This window comes from Erinaceus europaeus, chromosome 2 (genome assembly GCF_950295315.1).
Source record: "Erinaceus europaeus chromosome 2, mEriEur2.1, whole genome shotgun sequence".
NCBI classification, from domain to species: domain Eukaryota; kingdom Metazoa; phylum Chordata; class Mammalia; order Eulipotyphla; family Erinaceidae; genus Erinaceus; species Erinaceus europaeus.
Window position 1 is genome coordinate 187,943,350 of NC_080163.1, and position 23,170 is coordinate 187,966,519.

The 23,170-nt window shown below is 49.9% G+C and overlaps 1 protein-coding gene across 1 annotated transcript; it reads left to right on the forward strand.

The window, feature by feature from the left end:
* The first annotated feature begins 3,690 nt into the window (after positions 1 to 3,690).
* Positions 3,691 to 14,430, forward strand: TIMM50 (translocase of inner mitochondrial membrane 50). The gene is made up of 11 exons (XM_007523991.3): positions 3,691 to 4,009; positions 4,972 to 5,128; positions 6,326 to 6,357; positions 6,549 to 6,570; positions 9,860 to 9,918; positions 10,013 to 10,132; positions 10,880 to 10,984; positions 11,098 to 11,196; positions 11,981 to 12,137; positions 13,061 to 13,167; positions 14,226 to 14,430. The coding sequence occupies exons 1-11, from the start codon at positions 3,902 to 3,904 to the stop codon at positions 14,325 to 14,327; spliced, it is 1,068 nt and encodes a 355-aa protein (XP_007524053.1). The 5' UTR covers positions 3,691 to 3,901; the 3' UTR covers positions 14,328 to 14,430.
* Positions 14,431 to 23,170: the final 8,740 nt, after the last annotated feature.

A 23,170-nucleotide genomic window follows, 5' to 3' on the forward strand; every position in this document is an offset into this window, starting at 1 on the left:
AATTCCCATGTTCAGCGGGGAAGCAATTACAGAAGCCAGACCTTCCACTTTCTGCATCCCACAATGACCTTGGGTCCATGCTCCCAGAGGGATAAAAAATGGGAAAGCTATCAAGGGAGGGAATGGGATATGGAGATCTGGTGGTGGGAATTGTGTGGAGTTGTACCCCTTCTTATCCTATGGTTTTGTTAAATGTCTCCTTTCTTAAATAAATACATTAAAAAAAGAATCCACTTTAGCACCATCTCCTGTACAGTCCCTCCAGAAGTAATCACAACTCCACACCTGGCTTTGTACTTTGACTACCTTAGTATTTGTTATGTTACATTATTTATCTAAAGATCCAGAACATCACCCGTGATGAAACTCACGACTTCGTGCTTCAGAGTCCCAACACTTTATCCACTATGCTACTGGTAGTTTTTACAGGTTTACATAGGGATCAGGAAGTTGTGCATGCGTGAGGCCCCTGAGTTTGATCTTAGTGCCACATAAATGCTTCAAAATGAAACACCATTAAGTGGCAGGGTAATAATTTGGTCTCTCATAAGATAAAGTTTACAGGGGCCAGGTGATGGCACACCTGGGGTTAAGCACACATCACAGCGCACAAGCACCCAGGTTCCCCACCTAGTCCCCACCTGCAGGGGGAAACTTTCATGAGGGGTGAAGCAGGGCTGCAGGTGTCTGTTTTCCTCTATCCCCCCCCCCTCAATTTCTATCAAATAACTAGTAAAAATAAAGTTTACAGAGACTATCAGACTCTTCCCCCCTCCAGATAGAGAAGTGAGGGTGGGGGTGGGGACACCACAGAAATACTGGAACTTCCTTCGCTACAGTGTTGGCTGGTCTAGAACTTGGGTTGTGCACATGGCAAAGCAGCTAGTGAACACTGCTCAGTTTTGGCTTATGTTGGTGCCTGGGACTGAACCTGTGACGTTGTTGTCTCAGGCATGAAAGTCTTCTGTATAACTACAAAGCTGTGGATATCTTCCCAGTCTCACATAATTTGTGGCTAATAATGGGTGGATAATGTCCTACCCACAAATCCACATGTGAAGTTTTTTGGTAGGGCTCTACCAAAACAGCCACAAGGGGGAGTTGAAGTTCAATAAATCCAGGAACTTGGATTTATTAAATCCAGGGCTTGGGTAGTGGAGGATCCCATAGGGCATGTGTTACAATGCTTAAAGGCCCTGGTTCCCACCTGCAGAAGGGAAGCTTCCTGAACCACACGGTGCAACAGGTGTCTATTTTCTTTTTTCTTTTTTTTTAATTATTTTATTTATTCCCTTTTGTTGCACTTGTTTTATTGTTGTAGTTGTTGTTGGATAGGACAGAGAGAAATGGAGAGAGGAGGGGAAGACAGAGAGGAGGAGAGAAAGATAGACACCTGCAGACCTGCTTCACTGCCTGTGAAGCGACTCCCCTACAGGTGGGGAGCCGGGGTTCGAACCGGGATCCTTATGCCGGTCCTTGTGCTTTGCGCCATGTGCGCTTAACCCGCTGCGCTACAGCCCGACTCCCAATAAAATTTATTTTTATCTTTAAATCTTTATTGGATAGAGATAGCCAGAAATCTAGGGGGGTGGATAAAAAAGGTGAGAGAGACACAGCCCAGCATAAGTTTTTTTTTTTTTACATTATTCTTTATCCTTATTCCTTTCCATTCTAAATATGATGTGTCTTGGTGTCTTTAAGTCTGGGTTAATTCTGTTTGGGACCCTCTGGGCTTCTTGAATCTTTATGTCTTTGATGTCGTCTAGACTAGAGAAGTTTTTGGCTATTATGGCCTGAAGAATGCTTTCTTCCTCTCCCTCTCTTCCTCTGGTAAGCCAAAAATGCGTATATTGCTTCTTTTGAAGTCATCCCATAGGACTCTTGTTGTTTTCAGCATCTCTTAATATCTTTTTGAGAACTCTTCTTTTTTAGTTGTCTCTAATTCGTACTCGATCTTGCTAATTCTGTCTTCAGCCTGATTGATTTTTTTTTTTTTTAGCCTCATTGATTCTATTCTCTCTGCCCTCTACTGTTTTCTGGATACATGTATTTTGTTACCCTGTTCTGATACTATTTTAGCTTGTTCAGCTAGTTGTGTTCTTAGCTCAGCTATTTCAGCTTTCAGCTAATAACCTTGAGATAGTTAGTGTTTTCTTCCAGAATCTCATTTGTTGTTCCTGTATTTCTGATTACAATTCTTTCAGATTCTTTACTCACTCCTGTGATTATTTCCTTAGCTAATGTTTGGATGTTGAACTCGTTATTCTGTGCTTCACCCTTTGGGGGGCTTTTAGCTGGACTGTTGTCCTAGTTTGTTTCTCCAATATTTCTTCTTGTTGGTTTACCCATTTTATATATTAATGTTATGAGTTCCCTCTCTTAGTACTTTTCAAATTACTGATCACTATTTCCTGGATTGACTTGTGTCTAAGTAAGGTAATTAAAGGGTTCACAATGGTGGAAGTTAACAGTTGTTTCAGTAGTATTTTAATCCCTGAGTTGGAGCTCAGCAATTTAAAAGCCTCTTTTTTTTTTTTCTTCTCTTTAGGCTATGGGAGCCTGAGGGCTTCTAAAGTATAAGTAGGCTTCTTAGCTTAATCACTGACTCCTGACCAAGAGATAAGGCAGGGTGTGGCAGAGATAGTCCAGTGGTTATGCAAAGAGACTTTCACAGCCCCACACCTATGCCACCGAGGTATAGGTCTTCTGAGTTTCCAGGTTAGATCTCTGTCCCCCGGTGTCCCTCCCTGCCACTGCTCCAGATTCTGAGGGCAGTAGCAATGGAGACTCAGAGTTGCACTTGGTGAGTCTCTGGGGAGTCCTCTCCTCCCTTCAGCTGTCCCCTTGTTGGTGGAACAGACTGGAGGTGGTGTCTCAACTGATAAACCACCGGACTGTTAGCAGCCACTTAGTCTCTCCCTAGGCTCCTCTCTGTCACCAGCCAAGTGTGTTTGCACTCACTGGTGATTTGGTGGATTCCTGTAGTTTTGGTCCCAGGTGGTCTCCTTTGGTATTTCTAGTTGATGCGGGAAGAGGAGAGGAGAGAAACAGATCTGCTGCTGCTCGTAGCCCCGCCTCTGGGAGTCTCCATAAAATTTATTTTTTAAAGATCTAGGGGGCTGGATGGTGGATTTGTAGTGCTGACCCTAAGGCCCAGTGATAACTTTGATGGCAATTAAATTTAGGTACTTCACCACTTGTGAAATATTCCTCCTGCTTGTGGGGATCAGAAGTCTGAACCTGGGTTCTTGCTCATGGAAATTTGTGCGCAGTTCTTGCTATCCCGCCACCAGATTCCAAGGTTGTTGTTTTTTTTTTTGTTTGTTTGTTTTTGCCTCCAGGGACTCAGTGCCAGCCACTCCCACTGGCCATTTTCTCCTTTATTATCTTTGATAGGACAGAGAAATTGAGAGGATAGGGAGATAGAGGGAAAGACACTTGCAGACCACTGCTTGGTCTTATTTCTTTATAATTTATTCATGAGAAAGGAGAGAAACAGACAAAACTGGTACATGTGCTGCCAGGGATTGAACTTAGGACCGCAAGCTTGAGAGTCTTCTTTATCCACTGCACCACCTCCTGGACCTACATGTACGAGATCTTAAAAATCTAGGCCTCACCATCGACTGTGCCTGTGAAGCTCTGGTTCTCTTTTCCTTAGGAAGCGAGGACACCCAGAGACTGGAGGGGGCGTGGTGCCGGCTGACTCTGCCCTAGTTGGCACACCCCAGCCAGTAGGAGGGATCAGAAGCAAGCGAGCCTGCAACAGTTCGCCCCGAGTCCTTTGTCCCTCTGGGCTTCCCGTCCGCCAGGCCCTTCCCTGCGCCCCCATTGGCTCCAGCTCCTGCCCGGGCCGGGAAAGGAGGGGCGAGTGGGCGGGGCCGCGTGGCGTCAGCGCAAGATGGCGGCCTCGGCAGCGCTGCTTTTGCGCTTGCGGAGCGGGGTCCGGCTGGGCGCGCGGGGGCTGTGCGCGAGGCTGGCGACGCCGCCCCCACGAGCCTCGGATCAGGTGAGCCCGACGGGGCGGCCTCCGGGTGTGGGGCCCGCTTCCCGGAGTTTCCGCAACACCGCCGCCGCCGGGGACTTGCGGGACGCAGCGGCTCACGGTGCTGAATGGAACTTCGCCCGCGTTGGGGCGGGGGAGGGTTTGGGGGGTTCTCCGCCTCCCGGGGCGGAACACGCCCGCTCTCCCGTCCTCGGTGTGGAGGTCCCAGTGTATGAGTCCTCGGGATCCCACCTCCTCCGGGTCCCACGTGGGCGCTGGGGGCGGGGGCTCCCCATCTCTCTGGCTGCTCGGGGGACGCCGGGGCCCTGTGGGCTCTGCCCCGGGGCGAAGCAGGTCTCAGCGCTGCAGGCTCGACCTGCCTCCATGTTGACCTCCAGACCCATCACTTCCGCGCCCTGCTGCCCAAGCCCCAAACCGACACGCTGCCACGGCCCTTCCTCCCCCTCCCACCCCCTCCGTGCCCCGCCGCCGCGACGCCCAGACAGATGACCGACTGACTGACTGAACCCCCTTCCCGTCCCGTCCCCGTGTGTATTCGCCATCGCCGGGCTCCCAGATCTCCTTTCCCCACCCGGCTTCAGGCCCTGCGCTCCTGCTGATCTGCAGCCTCTGGGCACCGGCCTGTCAGCTCCTGACTCCCAGGCTGGGGTCCCAGTCTCCTGCCTGCTCCGCTGGGGACACAACACCCAGAGGCCCTGTGGGTGGCTTCCAGACTCCCAGCCTGGATTCTTTTTTTTTTTTTTTTTTTTGCCCGAGCACTGCTCAGCTTTGGTTTATGATGGTGTGAGGATTGAACCTGGGACATGGCAGCCTCAGGCATGGGAGTCAGTTTGCATAACCATTATGCTATCTCCTCCACCCACCCCAGCCTGGATTCTTTTTCTGACCCTGAACCACCCGGACATCTCTCCCTCTCTCTTTCTGTCTCTCTCCCCTGACCTGCCATTCCCTCTTTTTCACCACAGGCGACAGAGATCGGAAGCCGCGGGGGCGCTCAGGCGCAGGCCCAGGGGCCCCAGCATCACCGCGGCACGGAGGGTCCCAGCTACGCCAAGAAAGTTGCGCTCTGGCTGGCTGGGCTGCTCGGGGCCGGCGGGACTGTGAGCATTGTCTATATCTTCGGTGAGGGACATCTCTCTGTTCCTTAGTTTTGTTCGTTTGGCCTTTATTCTACTTCAAAACCAACCCCGTTTGAGCTGAGGATTCCCTCTCCCTACCTCCACCCCCCCATCATCTTCCGGCATCCTTTTATTTATTTTTAATTTAATTTATTTTATTTATTTATTTTCCCTTTTGTTGCCCTTGTTGTTTTATTGTTGTAGTTATTGTTGTTGTTATTGATGTCGTTGTTGGATAGGACAGAGAGAAATGGAAAGGAGGGGAAGACAGAGACGGGGAGAGAAAGATAGACGCCTGCAGACCTGCTTCACCGCGTGTGAAGCGACTTCCCTGCAGGTGGGGAGCCGGGGCTCGAACCGGGATCCTTACGCCGGTCCTTGCGCTTTGCGCCACCTGCACTTAGCCGCTGCGCTACCGCCCGACTCCCCCCCCCCCCCTTTTTTTAAAAATATTTTTATCTACTTATTGGATAGACACAGAGAAATTGAGAGGGGAGGGGAGAGAAAGAGACAGAAATACCGGCAGCCCTGCTTCACCACTCATGAAGCTTTCCCCCTGCAGGTGGGGAACAGGGGCTTGAACCCAGATCTTTGAGCACTGTAATGTGAGCGCTTAACCGTGTGCGCCACTGCCCCCCCCCGTTTCTTTTTATTATTATTTTTTTAAGGCTTTATTTATTTATTGAGTAGAGACAAATATTGAGAAGGAGGGAGAAAGAGAGAAAACTGTAGCATTACTTCACTGCTCATGGAGCTTTTCCCCCTGCTGGTGGGGACTGGGGCCTTGAACCTGGGTCCTTTTGCACTATAATGTGAGCACTTAAGCAGGTGCACCACCGCCTGGCCCGTCTTTCCCTCTCTATCTCCCCTTCCCCTCTCAGTTTCTCTCTTTATCTCTATCAAATAAATAAGGATTATTAAAAGAGAGAGAGAGGTAGACCTGGACTTTCCCCCGTAGCACCCCACACTCCAGCCTTCCCCTAAGCCCCTTGGTTCCCCAGAGACCCATGAGATCCCTCCCCAGCATTCTTTCCTAAGAGGCCCAGGGATTCTGGCTTTCCTCTCTTGAATTCAGGAAGCTGTGCCTTTAGCCCCATTTCTGTAGACTTAGTAGCCCAGGTTCCCTGACCTGTTCTCCCCCCAAGACTCAACAGACCCACCAGTTCTAACTCCCTTCCATTTATCCCTGTCTCCCTTGTAGGAAACAACTCTGTGGATGAAACTGGTGCCAAGGTGAGGGGGGAAGAGACGTAGAGGCCTTGCCAGGGGTTCCCATTCCATGAGGTTCCTTTCCTTTGGTCTGTCAGGTTCAATTCTGGTTTGGGGTGATCCCTGCCCTCCCAGGAACCTGCACGTATCCTCTCAGAGCCCCAGAGATTCTCCCTCTGCCATTCTAAACTCTCCATTTTTATCTCTACTTCCAGATTCCAGATGAATTCGACAATGGTGAGTCAACAAGCACTTGTTTCTGGGGTTCCTTGGTTCTCCCAATTGCTGTTTGTGGGGATACCGGCCCCTCCCTCCCATCTGGTGTCCCCAACCCCTTCTCCTTCCATTTGAGGCTGGGGACGGACGTCAGCCTCTCTGCATGACTTGTGGGGGGAGATGCTTCACAAAGCCCCAGTCCCCTTCCCTGGCCCCTGAGCCCAGGAGCAGATGGTCGGGGACAGATGGGGGAGGGGAGGCCACTTGGGACCTGGGGCTGTCTGTCACCAGACACATGATTTCCTGTGCCTTAGATCTGAACATCTGCAGCCCTGAGCCCCCCCCTCTTCATGGCAGTCTTCCCCCCCCCCCCCAGCCCCTTCCCATCTGGCTGACTCCTCCTTTCCGAAACAATGCCTCCTCCCTCCCCTTTCTGGTTAACCAGCTTGTGTTGGGGGTGGGGAAGTCTGAGACAAATTGAATAGTAAAGAGCAGTTGTCAGTTCAATCGCACTGGGCTCTTCCCAGGAGAAAAATAACATTGGTGGGAAGTCCAGAAAGCCACCTGTGTGTGCTGGGGAAGTTTACAAACTGACATGTTAATATGATGATTATTTTCAACTGGGCGTGTGGAGTGAGTGCCATTTCAGCTGGGCTGCTATGGACCCACACTGGCTTAGAGAAATCAACCACTGGTTTACATGGGGCAGGTCAGCCCGCTAGTTTAAAATGTATGTGTTTACTAGGTGAAGTGATTTCAGTAGTGGCTTTGAAGAGACTCAAATATAGCAGTTTAAGAGGAGAGGGGAGGAACAAAACAAAATAATGACATTTAAACTGGATTCATCATGTTCCTTTGAACCTGGGTTTGCAGTCTCAGCCTGTTGCTGCTCTGGACCGGATCTTTTTTTTTTTAAATTTTTAAAAATATTTATTACCTTTTGTTGCCATTTTTTTATTGTTGTAGTTATTGTTGTCAGAGAGAAATGGAGAGAGGAGGGGAAGACAGAGAGGGAGAGAGAAAGACAGACACCTGCAGACATACTTTATTGCTTATGAAGCGACTCCCCTGCAGATGGGGAGCCAGGGGCTTGAACCAGAATCCTTACAGCAGTCCTTGCACTTTGCACCACCTGCGATTAACCCGCTGTGCTACTGCCCGAATCCCTGGACCTGGGTCATTCTTTGTTGTGGGGGAGAGGCTTGTACATTGTAGGATATTTAGCAATATCCTAGCTTCTAACAGGACCAGCCAGGCATTGTCAGTTTTATTGGGAAAACTGAGAAATTGCTTTTTTTTTTTAAAAAAAAAGTATTTTTATTTATTTATTGGGTAGAGGCAGCCAGAAATCAAGAGAGAAGGGGCTGGGGGCGGGCAGTGGTGCAGTGGGTTAAGCGCACATGGCACAAGGCACAGGGACTGGTGTAAGGATCCGGGTTCGAGCTCACAGCTCCCCACCTATAGGGGGTAGCTTCGCATGCAGTGAAGCAGGTCTGCAGGTGTCTATCTTCCTCTCCACCTCTCTGTCTCCCCCCACACCCCCGATTTCTCTCTGTCCTATCCAGCAACAACGACATCAATAACACAGTAATGACCACAGCAACAAGGGCAACAAAGGCGGAAAAATAGCCTCCAGGAGTAGTGGATTTGTGCCGAGCCCCAGCAATAACCCTGATGGCAAAAAACAAAAAGAGAGAGAGAAAGAAGGGGGAGATAGAGAGGGACAGAGACACCTGCAACACTGCTTTAGCACTTGCAAAGCTTTCCCTTACAGGTGGGGACTGGGAGTTCGAACCCTGGTCCTTGGGCATTGTAACATTCACTCAACGAGATGTGCCACCACCTGGCCCCCCCAAAATCGCACTTAATGGAGAACCACTGGCATAATGTGTAGAGAGCTGTGTGTTTATCGCACTGTGGTTCTTCAGGACTCAGCAGACTGGCTTCATGCAGGCAGATCAGTGATTTGAAGGAGGCTATATTACTTACACTGGCACAATAGACTTAGATGTATGTAGGTTTTTATTTGAAAGGTTTGACATTTTACACTCAGGTTTAGAGCATTTTCATGGATCTAACTAAAGTCAGGTTACAGTAGAAGACAAGCTGAAGGTATGCATCGTTAAGAGTCACTTGTAGGGGCACAGCAAGTTAAGCGCACATGGTACAAAGCGCAAGGACCGGATGTAAGGATCCTGGTTCCAGCCCCCGGCTCCCCACCTTCATGGGTGGTGAAGCAGGTCTGCAGGTGTCTGTCTTTCTCTCCCCCTCTCTGTCTTCCTCTCGATTTCTCTTTGTCCTATCCAACAATAACAGCAGCAATGGCAACAGTAACAACAACAATAAGGGGGGGGATGGCTTCCAGGAGCAGTGGATTTGTAGTGCAGGCACCAAGCCCCAGCAATAACCCTGGAGGCAAAAAAGAAAAAAAAAATACAGAAAAAAGAGTCACTGTATATACATTAAGTTCACTAGCATGGAAGGATGTGAATTTTAAGTAGGAAGATGTAGAGGCATTCCTTTTTTTTTTTTGCCTCCAGGGTTATCGTTGAGGGCTTGGTGCCTGCAATATGAATCCACTGCTCCTGGAGGCCATCTTTCTACTATTTTTTGTTGCCTTGTTTTATTTATTGCTATTGTCATTGTTACTGTTGGATAGGACAGAGAGAAATAGAAAGAGGAGGGGAAGACAGAGGGGGAGAGAAAGATAGACACCTGCAGACCTGCTTCACCGCCTGTGAAGCGACTCCCCTGCAGGTGGGAAGCTGGGGGCTCAAACTGGGATCCTCATGCAGTGCGCTTAATCTGCTGCACTACTACTCCCCAGCCCTCATGTAGATGCTTTCTGTTTTTATAGCTGGGATGGTATGAGGAGATGGGTGATCAGTTTGAAACTGGGTAGGTGAAGGGGCCAAGTGGTGGCGCACCTGGTTGAATTGCACATGTTACAGTGCGCAAGGAGCCGCGTTCGAGCCCCCAGTTCCCACCTGCAGAGGCAAAACTTTGCAAGTGGTGAAGCAGCGTTGCGGTGTCTCTTTCTCCCTCTCTGTCACCCCTTCCCTCTTGATTTCTGTGTCTATCCAATAAATAAATAAAGATAATAAAATTAAAATAAATAAACTGGGTAGGTGAATAAATCCCCTTGTTTCTACCTGGCAGTTGTGTCGCCTTCCCCCTTTGGTGCAAAAGCTGGTGCAAACCGAGTGGGCAGGCAGCCCTGTTTGTGTCTGATAGATGAGGAATCCCCTGGTGCATCCTAGAGGTTGGGCAGTGGCTTATCTTGGAATCCCTTTGTGCCCTGGTGTTCTAGATCCAGTTCTGGTACAGCAGTTACGCCGGACATACAAATATTTCAAAGATTACAGACAGGTGAGCAGGAACCCTGGGCTGGTCCCCAGCCTCCCCCCAGCCACAGCCCCCTGCCTCCTGGAGTAAGCATCCCCATTCTGTTCATTTGCCACAGATGATCATCGAGCCCACCAGCCCTTGCCTTCTTCCAGACCCCCTGCGGGAGCCGTACTACCAGCCGCCCTACACGCTGGTCTTGGAGCTCACTGGCGTCCTTCTGCACCCTGAGTGGTCGGTGTGTCCTGGGGCAGACAGTGGGCTGGAGGGGCACCAGATAGACCTGGGAGGGCCGGCTGGTTTAACATGGCTAGGAACACAGGCTCTGCAGCCAGATGGGTTGTGCCCCAGCCCCCAACAAGTCCCCCCACTGGGGGAGGAGATAGCACTCTCTTCATCTTCCTCAGCTGTGGAATGGGACTTAACACTGCCCGTCTGCAGTTTGTTGTAAGTGTCCCTTGGACGTTTATACCGATTCCTGGACCCTGAGCCAGGCACCTGGGAGCTTACCCTCTGCATCTGGGGTGAGGTTGTGACATGCCGCCGCAGGTGTGGCTGTTACTTGGGGATGCAGATCATCAGTCACAGCCGTGAAAACCAGAACCTCTCAAGAACGCCAAGATTGGAAGTTAGCGCAGGTGGCATAAAGCGCAAGGACTGGCGTAAGGATCCCAGTTCTAGCCCCCGCTCCCCACCTGCAGGGGGTTCGCTTCACAAGCAGTAAAGCAGGTGTCTTATCTTTCTCTGCCCCCTCTGTCTTCCCCTCCTCTCTCCCATTTCTCTCCTATCCAACAATGACGATAACAATAACTACAACAATAAAATAACAAGGGCAGCAAAAGGGAGTAAGTAAATAAATATTAAAAAATAGAACCTCAAGATGGGGGGAACACTCTGGCTCTGAGAATCCCTCAGGGTTGCCCAGTCTTGGTCCTCTCGGAGGCTCTGAGGGCTTCTGGGGCTCAGTATCTCACCGTCCCCACAGCTGGCCACTGGCTGGAGGTTTAAGAAGCGTCCAGGCATCGAGACCTTGTTCCAGCAGCTTGCCCCTCTGTATGAAATCGTCATCTTTACCTCCGAGACTGGCATGGTGAGGCCCCAGGGCAGGAAGGTGGCAGCTTGGGAGTGTGTGGGAGCCGTAGGGCCCGGCCTGAGCCTGACCTCCCCGCTCTCCTCCTCCCACCGCACCCTGTCCCACCCCAGACTGCCTTCCCGCTCATCGACAGCGTGGACCCCCACGGCTTCATCTCCTACCGCCTCTTCCGGGACGCCACGAGATACATGGATGGGCACCACATTAAGGTACCTGGGGAAGCCGTGGAGAGAGGGGTTCTGGGATTTGGGGAGGGAGGAGGGTGCGCTGGCACTTCTTGAGGAAGCAAGGCATCACTCTCACTCCATCCTCACTCTCCTTTATGGTTGTGGCAGGATGCCAGCCTACCATGGCCCTGGCGAGATGTCCAGGCCCTCCCCCACCCTCCGCAATGGAAGTGGGGGGAATGGGCTTTCCCAGAGAACACTGCTGAAGATGACAGTCCCCTTAGGAAACTGTTTTTGCCTGTCTTGGGCTGAACCATGTAATAGCACTGACTGACATGAGACTGGGTCGGAGGCTTGTTTGACCTGGGATGTGTTGGTTGCTGTGGCCACTGCTCTACCCAGGAGTTCTGGGTGAATGAGTGATCTTCAGGGATCCAGGTGTTGGGTTTCTGGCTGTCTTGGTAGATCTGGGGCGGTGGTGGTGGTTGGGGGGGGGTGCCTCTGCTCTGTAGTTCTTCTGGGTTCAGGACATGGGCTGTGACTGAGGGCCTGTGAGGGTCTGTGTGTGGGATTCCGTCTGGAGTGACACTGTGGCAATAGATGTCTGTGGCTGAGCATAAACACTCAGTCTAGGGTCCTGGAATCTGAGAAGCTTCTCACCTGGCTGGGGGTGTTCCTTGCCATCACCCCGGCCTGGTCTTTGGGAGGCCCCACCATGGGGTCCCAGTGTGAAACACCATGAATGTTTTCTACCTCCCTTTTTTCTCCTGTGTGTTCCTGGCAGGAAGGGACAATGGCCTTGATTTGACCTGTGTACATCTTGCAGGACATTTCATGTCTGAACCGGGATCCAGCCCGCGTGGTAATTGTGGACTGCAAGAAGGAAGCCTTCCGCCTACAGCCCTACAACGGTGTCGCTCTGCGGCCCTGGGACGGCAACTCTGATGACCGAGTCTTGTTGGACCTGTCTGCCTTCCTCAAGAGTGAGACTGCCCCCGACCTCCTGGCCTCTGACCTGGAGCCCTTGCCCCTTGAGGAATGATAGCCACTTGGCTATGGCTTGTTTTTCCACATAAAAATGGGTTTTTGGCTAGTGGGAGGCCTATGAACATCCTGTCATCTTAGGAAGCTCCTTAGATTGGGGTGTGACTCTGGAACAGTTAGGAAGACTCAAGGAATTTGAGGTTTTTTTTTTTTTTTTTCCCTCCTCCAGGGTTATTGCTGGGCTCGGTGCCTGCACCATGAATCCACCGCTCCTGGAGGCCATTTTTCCCCCCCTTTTGTTGCCCTTGTAGCTTCGTTTTGGTTATTATTATTGCCCTTGTTGACGCAATTCGTTGTTGGATAGGACAGAGAGAAATGGAGAGAGGAGGGGAAGACAGAGAAGGGGAGAGAAAGATAGACACCTGCAGACCTGCTTCACCGCCTGTGAAGCGACTCCCCTGCAGGTGGGGAGCCGGGGGCTCGAACCGGGATCCTTACGCCGGTTCCTGCGCTTTGCACCACATGCGCTTAACCCATTGTGCCACTGCCCGACCCCCGTTTTTTTTTTTTTTTTTTTTTTTTTAACCAAAGCACTGCTCAGATCTGTCTTATGGTGGTGCGGGGGATTGAACCTGGGACTTTGAAGCCTCAGGCATGATAGATAGTCTGTTGGCATAACCATTATGCTACCTACCCTCGCCCGTTTCTTTTTTACCAGAGAACTGCTCAGATCTGGCTTATGATGGTGTAGGGGTAGTGAACCTGGGACTTTGAAGACTCAGGTGTGAGAATCTCTTTGCATAACCATTATGCTATTTACCCCTGCTGGGGTATCTGAGTATTCTTGGGGTTCTCTCAGAGTTGAGAAGTGGTCTTCCAGGCCTCGCCCTGCCTGGCTGATCCCCACCTGCTGTGCCCACAGCCATCGCTCTGAATGGTGTGGAGGATGTCCGGACCGTGCTGGAGCACTACGCCCTAGAGGATGACCCGCTGGAGGCTTTCAAACAGCGCCAGAGTCGACTAGAGCAGGTGGGTGCTTCAGTCTCTCACTAGGGGAAGGGGGCACTGTGTTACTTCCTGGGCCTCCAGAAAGAGCAGGCAGCCTGCCTCCACTCTGGCTGCTCTACCTTGAGCAAACTCTCAGCCCTGAAGGGCTATCATATCCAGGGGGCAGTTGATTCTTCAAGCTGTTCTGAGAAGGCAGGAAGCACCAGGCATTGAGCTAGGCTGGGGGTATGGGGGTGGTCTCCTGCAGATCTGAAGGTCTTGGTGTTTTATGGGGTGTGGGTTTGAATCCAGTCCAGAAAAAGAAAATCTTGGACTTAGCTCAGTGGTGTGTAGAAGGAGTTCTGATGGTCTTGATATGATCCTGGCAATGGGAAGTGGTGCCGAGTAGTGAGTGGAGTTAAGTCTGAGACATAGCGACACTGAGTAGGGGTCTAGTCTGGGGCCGGTGGAGTAGCTCACTTGGATTGTGTACTGCTCTGCTGTGTGCGTGACCCATGGTCAAGCCCAGCTCCCACAACATTGAAGGAAGCTTCAGTGCTGGGGTCTCTCACTTTTCCCTCTGTCTCTACCTAAACAAACAAACAAACAAACATAGGCATCTGGTCTGAGGTTGAGCAGATTGTGGGTTCCCAGAAGTAGAGCTGGGCTCCTGAGTGACCAACATCCAGACATGGGTAATAGGGCTCCCCTGACCACAGGGTGCCCCAGGAGCAGGACAGGACAGGACAGTGAGGAGAGGAGGGTGGGCCTGAGAGCTTACCAGCATCCAGGTTGGGGTCAGTCTGAGCTAGGTGCCCATGTTGCAGGGGAGAGACTCAGGGGGCTGGGGAAATGGAGTGTGAGAACCCCTGGGGTTGGAGTTGATGTTCCTGTTGCCCAGAAGTAACTAGCTCCTGCTGGCATCTAAGTTGGCTCTCTGGGAGGTCCATTTCCTGAGTGTGGACTGGTGTTCTGGTGACTTAAGGGAGTGGGTCTGGGGTGAACTGAGGTTTAAGTGAAGGGGGAGAGACTTGGGCTGGGGCTGGGCAATCTGGGGGGGTCTGCCCAGCCCACTGATACCCCCTTCCACCTCCCCCCAGGAGGAGCAGCAGCGCCTGGCCGAGCTCTCCAAGTCCAACAAGCAGAACCTCTTCTTCAGCTCTCTCACCAGCCGCCTGTGGCCTCGCTCCAAACAGCCCTGATCTCAAGGCTTCTTTAAACTCAGTGTCTGGGTGCCAGGCCCCCAGTGCTCCCAGACCACAGCTTGGGCAGCCACATGTCCAATAAAATCCATCCCAGATGCCACACTGCTGTGTCGGAGAGTCTCCAGATGGGGGCATCAGGGTGAGGTCTGGGACTCTCGGGCCAACGTCCCCGCATCCCATGGCTGGTCAGCTGCCATGCACAGCGCGTGCACTTCAGCAATTGGGTCTTAACCCAGCCTGGGAATCTGAAAACTTGGGCTCCCTGCTCCTCTGGTCATGTCTTCTCATGTGCTGTGTGCTCTGCGGATGGTGCATCTCCACTTCTGGCCCCAGATTGCTCCTCTGTGGGAAGGAAGCGAGGTCGGCAGTGGGTGTCAGAGGCTGCGGCTGGCCGGCTGCCATGTCAATATGTGACGTGCCTGTGGGTATAGGGGGACAGACTTATGGGCCGTCGATAGCTGCTTCTGGCTGCTGCTGCAGACACAGTGACTGCTCAGCTCCACCTGCTGCCGTCTTATGGGAGCGCCGGTTTAGAATGGAGCTCCCAGATTTTCCATGGAAACCAGAATTTGGAATTCTTACTCTAACTCTCCCAAGTTTTCTAATGCGAACTTAGGGCTTTGTGTGTGTATAGTACTTCTGAACAGCCTGCCCTGCCCATTTCTTTTGTTCTGTATTCTTAGAGAAGGGAGAAGGTTCTGGCCTGGTCCTCACCTGCAAGGGGAAAGCTTCATGCATGGTAAAGCAGAGCTACAGATGTCTCTGTCTCTTTCCCTCTCTTGTTTCCCCCTTTCCTCTCAATTTCTGTCTCTATCCATTAATAAATAAAAAAGAGAGAGAGATCAGAGCACTTAGCAACCATTCAGAGAGTCTGTTTGCTGAGCTATCACCCAGCCCCTGAAATGTGGTCCCTCGCTGAAAAGGCAGGCTGTAGCCGTGTTCTCCAGTCCCTACACAGGGCTGTTGAGTACTTGGACCTCGTGGAACTGAGATCTGAACTTTACATCTTGTTTCATTTGAACTTTTTTATTTAAACAAGAGCACTGCTCAGCTCTGGTTTATGATGGTGCAGGGGATTGAACCTGGGAGTTTGGAGTCTCAGGGATGAGAGTCTCTCTACATAACCATTATGCTATATATCCCTGCCCTTGAACCACTTTAGCCTCAGGTGGCATCTGGCTCTTGTATCTGGGTGGTCCAGGAGGTGACAACACTCTTGTGTTGGCCTTAAAAGTGTGAGGTTCTGATTTCAGCCTGCAGTGATCACATGTGCCAGAGTGATAGATAACTCAGGTTATTTCTCTTCTCTCCCTCATGTTAATATATTAAAATATACTCTCTCTATATATATGTATATTATATATATATATATATATATATTTATTTTTTTTTCCATAGAGATGCAGAGACCAGAGCACTGCTCAGCTGTGGCTTGGGACTCAGAGCCTCAGACATGAAAATCCTTCGCAAAACCATTATACTGTCTCCCCTGGGGCTCAGTGCTTGCATGATTCACTGCTCCCAGCAGGCTTTTTTTTTTTTTCCCCTCTTAGTTTATTTGATAGAACAGAGAAATTGAGAGAAGTGAGGAGAGAGCGAACAGGAGGTAGTATAATGATTATCCAGAAAACTCTCATACCTGAGACTTCAAGGTCTCAGGTTCAATCCCACACCACCATAAGCCAGAGATGAGCAGTGCTCTGGTTAAAGCAAGAGAGAGAGAGAGAGGCATGCAGACCTGCTTCAGTGCTTGTGAAGCTTGAGGTAGGGAGTGGAGGCTTGAACCTGGATCCTTGTATATGGTAGTATGGGTGCTCCACTGCCTGACCTCATATATATATATATATTTTTTCTTTTTTTCTGGATTTATTATCAGAGCACCTGCTCAGCTCTGATTTATGGTGGTGCTGGAGATTGAAACAGACCTTGGAGCCTCAGGCATGATAGTCTTGGAGAATCCCTATGTTCTGTCTCCAACAGCCCCTAATAAATATTGTTTAAAAAATGTATTTGTTGTGGTCCGGGAGGTGGCACACTGATAAAGCATTGGATTCTCAACCATGAGTCTCGAGTTTGATCCCCTGCAGCACATGTACCAGAGTGATGTCTGGTTCTTTATCTCCTATCTTTCTCATGAATAAATTCTTTAAAGAAAAAATGTATTTACGGGGCTGGGCAGTGATGCACCCAGTTAAACACATATACTGCCATGTATAAGCACTCTTTTTTTTTTTTTTTTTTTACTGGAGCACTGATCAGCTCTGGGCTATGGTGATGCGGGAAATCGAACCTGAGACAGAGCCTCAGGCGTGAAAGCCTTCTGTAGGACCATTATTCTATCTTCTCCCATCGCAAGCTCTCAGGATTAAACTCTTGGTCACTGCCTGTAGAAGGGCAGCTTCATGGGTAGTTTAAGCAATGTTGCAGGTGTCATTCTTTCTCCGTATGTCCTGTTTTCCTCCCATCTTCTAAATCTCATTCAACAAAAGAAAGGAAAAAAAGCCACCGGGAACAGTGTATTTGTTGTGTAGACACTGAACCTCGATGATAAACCCTGGTGGTAGCAAAAAGGAATTTGAGGGGCCAGGTGGTAGCGCACCTGGTTAAGTGGACACATTAAGTGCACAAGGACACAGGTTCAAACACCTGCTCCCTACCTACAGGGAGAAAGCTTCATAAATGGTGAAGCAGGGCTGCAGGTGTCTCTGTCTCCCTCACTATCTCCCCCCTCCTCTAAATATTTCTATCCCTATCCAATAAATAAAAGTTAAAAAAAAAAATTGACACTGTAGGCCAGGTTAAATCCACATGTCTTAAAAGGCTCACAGAAGTCTACAAAGCATTAAAATGTGTACTCCCCCACCCCCAGAGTGTAGTCTGTAACCCAGGGGACAGTGTTCCCAGGTCCTCAAGACTGAAAAGGGGGTCTGCTTTCTGTCCAGATCATCATGTAAGTGGTAACTCAGCTAGCTCTATCTCTCTGTCTCTTTCTCTCATGCCCTAACATGTGAATGTTCTCAATTTTCCTGAATAAACTTGAAAGTACCTAGAAAAAAAAGAGTGAAAAGGGGATAGGGGTGGGGGGAGAGAATTAAAAGGGACCTGCGTTGTTTTACTTGTAAGTAGCTTTGAGGCTTGGAGACTGTTGTAACTGGAGGCTGAGGTGGAGAGGCTTTGTGGAAATGTGACCCTGTGGGGAGGGGGGAGAGTTGCAGAAGGAGACAGAGCCACCACAAATATGCATTTGCCAGCTGTCGTGGGGTGACAGCTAGTCCTGCAGAACCTCAGAGACTTCATCTCTCTACCCACAGGGCAGGAGAGGAGGAAGTGTTCCTGACTGACCACCAGTGATCAAGAGTGGCCCCTAGGAGCCAAGGCTCTAGCACCCAGGAAATTACAAACTTGTGTGCTCCCCTTTTGGCCCAGGAAGACTGAGGGTGCGGTCAGGTTAGGGAGGGGGGAGGCTTACCTGATGCACACAGGTGGTCTCTGAGCCACTCTGCTTCTGCACTGTGGCCCAAAGCGTTTTCCTAAAATGCTTGGGCACTGGGGTGGAATAATGGCATCAGCCAGTGAACAAGATCCCACCCTCAGATCACACTACCAGCAAGCCCTGTGACCTCAATTCAGGTCTGTTTCTTCATAAGAGATTGGTAAACACACCTCTTTAAGTTTTTGAAGATATTTCCTGAACTCTTGACTGCCAGGCCCTGTTCTAGGCACACTCGATGCTTCAGTTACGAATGAGGGGACCAGGCAGTGGTGAACCTGCTTAAGTGCTCACATTAAAGTGTGCAAGGACTCAGATTTACAGGCCCTGGGCCCCACCTGCAGTAGGAAAGCTCCATGAATGGTGAAACAGGGCTGCAAGTGACTCTGTATCTCTCCCTCTCCCCTCTCAATTTCTGTGTTAGCACTTAACCAGCACTTAACCACTGCCTGGCCCTCCCCTCTCAATTTTTTTTTTAATTTTTAAGAATTATTTATTTTCCCTTTTGTTGCCCTTGTTTTTTTATTGTTGATGTAGTTGTTATTATTATTGCTGTTATTGATGTCATTGTTAGATAGGACAGAGAGAAATGGAGAGAAGAGGGGAAGATGGGGGGGGGAGAGAAAGACAGACACCTACAGACCTGCTTCACTGCCTGTGAAGTGACTCACCTGCAGGTGGGGAGAGCCTGGGGCTCTAACCGGGATCCTTCCTCTGGTCCTTGCGCTTCACGCCACGGTGTGCTTAACCCGCAGCGCTACCGCCCGACTCCCTCCCTCTCAATTTCTGTCTATCCAATAATAAATATTTTGTTAAAAATTTCAAATGAGGGAGTCGGGCTGTAGCACAGCAGGTTAAGCGCAGGAGGCGCAAAGCACAAGGACCCCAGCATAAGGATCCCAGTTCGAGCCCTGGCTCCCCACCTTCAGGGGAGTTGCTTCACAGGTGGTGAAGCAGATCTGCAGGTGTCTGTCTTTCTCTCCCCCTCTCTGTCTTCCCCTCCTCTCTCCATTTCTCTCTGCCCTATCCAGCAACATCTACAACAACAATAATAACTACAACAATAAAACAACAAGAGCAACAAAAGGGAATAGATAAATATTTTTTTAAAAATACTACAAATGAGGGCCAGGTGGAGGCGCACCTGGTTAAGCACACATGTATGTTAGAGTGCATAAGGACCCAGGTTCAAGCCCCTGGTCCCCACCTGCAGGGGAAAAGCTTCACAGGTGGTGAAGCAGAGCTGCAGGTATCTCTCTGTCTCCCTGTCTCACCCTTCCTCTCAATTTCTGGCTGTCTCTGTCCAAAAAAATAATAAAGATGAAAAAAAAATTTTTTAATCACAAATGAGAGAAATAGGACTGAGAGGGAATTCCAGTGGTTTATGCAAAGTGACTTCATGTTCCAAGGTCCCAGGTTGAACCCCCTGCATCACCATAAGCTAGAGCTGAGCAGTGCTCCAGTTAAAAAAAAAAAAAAATTGTTCTGCCTTCTTGGAACTGGCATCCTCATTTGTAATAAATATATGAAGCCTGGTAAGTAGCCAGGGTGACTTGGGGAGTTAGGGTGCTAATATATATAATTATTTGATAGGAAAAATTTAGAGGGGATGAGATAGAGACACCTGCAGATGAGCATCACCTCTCGTGAAGCTTCCCCCTGCAGGTGGGGACTGGAGGATTGAACCCAGGTCCTTTTTGTTTGTTTTACCAGAGCACTGTGCTGCTCTGGCTTATGGTGGTGCTGGGGATAGAACCTGGGACTTTGGAGCCTCAGGCATGAGAGTCTCTTTGTATAATCATTATGCTGTCTACCCCCACCAAAACCCCAGGTCCTTTTGCAATGGACAAAGCTCAGCTAGGTGCACCAGCGAAGGAGCCTTTTGATAGGGTTTGAGCAGAGACCAGCGACAGGTAAGGAGGAAGCCAGAGTGTGCCAGTGCCTGTCACCTCAGAAGCTATGCATTTGTTTTCCCTTTGCCACAAATGTGTGTCTCTAGGGCCCATTTAGCTCACTTTTTCCCTCTTGAGTCTCTGCACATACCAACCCAGCACACCTGTCTGTGGGCTCTGATTAGCAATATTAAGAGAACTCCTAACCAAAAAAAGACTCTTGGCGCTCCTTTAAAAGGCACCTCACCACCCTGGGGAGACAGCATAATGGTGATGCAAAAAGACTTCTCTGCCTGAAGCTCTGAGGTGCCAGGTTCAAGCTTCAACATTACCGTAAGTCAGAGCAAAGCAGTGCTTTGAAAGAATTAAGGAAAAGGTGTTTGCACTTGGCCCAAAAGGTGGTGAAATGGATAAAGTGGGGCCTAGTTGTGGCACACCTGGATGAGTGCACATGTTACAGTGCTCAAGGACCTGGGTTCGAGCCCCTGGTCCCCACCTGGAAGGGGAAAGCACTGTGATGGTAAAGCAGGGCTGCAGGTGTCTCTGTCTCTCTCCATTCCCATCACCCCCTTCCCTCTCGATTTCTGGCTATCTCTAGTAAATGAATCAAGATTTTTAAAAATCTAATTTAAAAATGGGTAAAGTGTCGCATTCTTAAGCATGAAGACTGAGTTTGATCTTTGCTATTATTTTGCCTCCAGGGTTATTGCTGACACTTGGTGCCTGCACCACAAATCCACTGCTCCTGGAGGATTTTTTTTTTCTTTTCTCTTTTGTTGCCCTTGTTGTTTTATCGTTCTTGTGGTTATTATTGTTATTAATGTCTTCGTTGTTGGATAGGACAGAGAAGAGGGGAAAAGAGACACCTGCAGACCTGCTTCACCGCCTGTGAAGTGACACGTGGTGAGTTGGGGGCTCGGATCTCCAGCCTTTTATTTGCCAGAGTGATGCTCTGCTTCTTTCCTTTTTCTTTCTCTCAACTTTTATTATTTTAATTTTTATTTATAAAAAGGAAACACTGACAAAACTATAGGATAAGAGAGGTACAACTCCACACAGTTCCCCCCACCAGAACTCCGTATCCTATCCCCTCACCTGATAGCTTTAATATTCTTTTAAAATTTTTTTATATTTATTTATTTTCCTTATTGTTGCCCTTGTTTTTTCATTGTTGTTATTGATGTCGTCGTTGTTAGATAGGATGGAGAGAGGGGAAGACAGAAGGGGAGAGAAAGATAGACACCTACAGCCCTGCTTCACTGCCTCTGAAGTGATTCCCCACCTGTGAAGTGATTCCCCTGCAAGTGGGGAGCCAGAGGCTGAACCCGGATCTTTACCCCGGTCCTTGCGCCAGCTTTCCTGTTCTTTATCCCTCTGGGAGCATGGACCCAGGGTTATTACGGGGTGCAGAAGGTGGAAGGTCTGGCTTCTGTAATTGCTTCCCCGCTGAACGTGGGTGTTGGCAGGTCGTTCCATACTCCCAGCCTGTTTTTGTCTTTCTCTAGTGTGGAATATATTATGAACACAAGGTGGAGCCATGGAAAGTATTCAGTAGAACAACATCAGGTTTGTGCTTAGTAAATAAAATAAAATAGGGAGTTGGATGGTAGTGCAGGGAGTTAAGCACACGTGGCGCAAAGCACAAAACCAGCCTGTGAAGTGACTCTCCTGCAGGTGGGGAGCCTGGGGCTCCAACCGGGATCTTATGCTGGTTTTTGTGCTTTGCAGGTCTGCAGGTGTCTGGCTTTATCTCCCCCTCTCTGTCTTCCCCTCCTCTCTCCCCCTCTCTGTCTTCCCCTCCTCTCTCCATTTCTCTCTGTCCTATCTAACAATGATGACATCAATAACTGTAACAACAATAAAAAGCAAGAGCAACAAAAGGGAAAATAAATAAATATAAAAAATAAAACAAAATAAAAACATAGAGTAGTCCAGGAAGTGTTGTGGCGGCTAAAGCATTGGACTCAAAACTGAAGTCCTGAGTTCACTCCTTGATACTGTATGTATCAGGCTGGTTCTCTCTTCCCCTTGGATTTTTTAAAACCAATCATTTAGTTAATTAAAAAAAAAAAAAGGCGACGCCTTTGCTCAAATGTCTGGTTCTGCTTTCTTTGTTGGTGACTTTCTCTTAGTCCTCAAAAAAGGGAAAACACGTGCATAATAAATGGAACCAAGATTTCCCTCTCTCCCTCCGTATGAAAACTTTTTTTTTTTTGGGGGGGGAGTAAAGAAAAATGAGATGACTCCATCGGAAGGCCTTTGCTCAGAGGCGCCTGGCACAGTCAGGATGAGGACCAAAGGGCTGGAACATCTGCTCCTGCCCGCTCGGCTCGCGGTGGCCCCGGAATACTAAGGGGCTTCTGAGGGAGGGGGAGCGGGGCCCGGGCCTCGCAGACGGAACTTCCTGCCCATTTGCTGCTCGCACCTTCCGGAGGCCAAACGCTCGGCCCAGCTGCGGAGCTGGGGGGCGGCGGGGGCCGGGCGCCGGCAGATGGCGGCATTTACATACAGCTGCCCCCTCCCAAGGCTCCTCGCCCCGCGTCTGCCGCCTGCGCACCGCGGCTTTGTTTGCCCCGGGAGGGCACAGCCCGGGCGCACGTGCGCAGGACCCACTGTGAACCTCAGATCTTCATCGTGGTCACACACAGATACACCCACAGAAACCCCCCGCCACACACACACCCAATCTCGACACGTGTGCCCTGAGTGACTCACCGTGCAGCCACCAAGAGGCACCTGCAGGCCACTGTCACCTGTTCAGACCGTGGCACTCCCCCCCCCCCCCCCAGCATAGAGCCTCACACACAGACTTGCAAGGACAAGGGACCGCAGAGCCACATGATCCTGTGATCCCATGGTCACCTCCATTCTTCCCCTCTTCCCCAGTTCTCACACACACACACACACACACACACACACACACACACACACACACACACACACACACGTGCCCTTAAATTGTGCAACCTGGCTAATAGGCTTATCCGCACACAATTTTCAGGTACACGTTGACAAGCTATCACAAAAACAACACACCCTCCACCACTCTAGCTCAGCACCACGCATATTCATTCATGGATCTTAAAATCCCTCCCTAGAGGGCCAGGGCAGGGAGGTGTTGGGCAGTAGCCCGCCAGGTTAAGCACACACATCACCATGCTCCATCCAGGACCTGGTTTAATGGACCCCAGTTCCCACCTTTGGTGTGTGTGTGGGGGGGGCTTCATGAGCGGTGAAGCAGTGTGGCTGGTGTCTGTCTCTTTCCCTATCTTCCTCTTCTCTCTCAATTTCACTTTTCCCTATAAATTGGAAAACAGACAAACAAAAAACACCCTAAAATCTGAAGTATAGTATTGCACCAAAGTAAAAGACGGAGGGGGGGGGAAGGGTTCAGGTCCTGGAACACGATGCCAGAGGACCTAGTGGGGATTGAATCGTTATGTGAAAAACTGAGAAAT

What these genes read in the sequence shown, in the direction of transcription:
- TIMM50 (XM_007523991.3), top strand. Translation starts at nt 3,902, where the DNA reads ATGGCGGCCTCGGCAGCGCTGCTTTTGCGCTTGCGGAGCGGGGTCCGG. An exon ending in ATTTCAAAGATTACAGACAG is followed by an intron (nt 9,919 to 10,012) that starts GTGAGCAGGAAC and finishes CATTTGCCACAG; the next exon opens with ATGATCATCGAGCCCACCAG. An exon ending in TTACCTCCGAGACTGGCATG is followed by an intron (nt 10,985 to 11,097) that starts GTGAGGCCCCAG and finishes GTCCCACCCCAG; the next exon opens with ACTGCCTTCCCGCTCATCGA.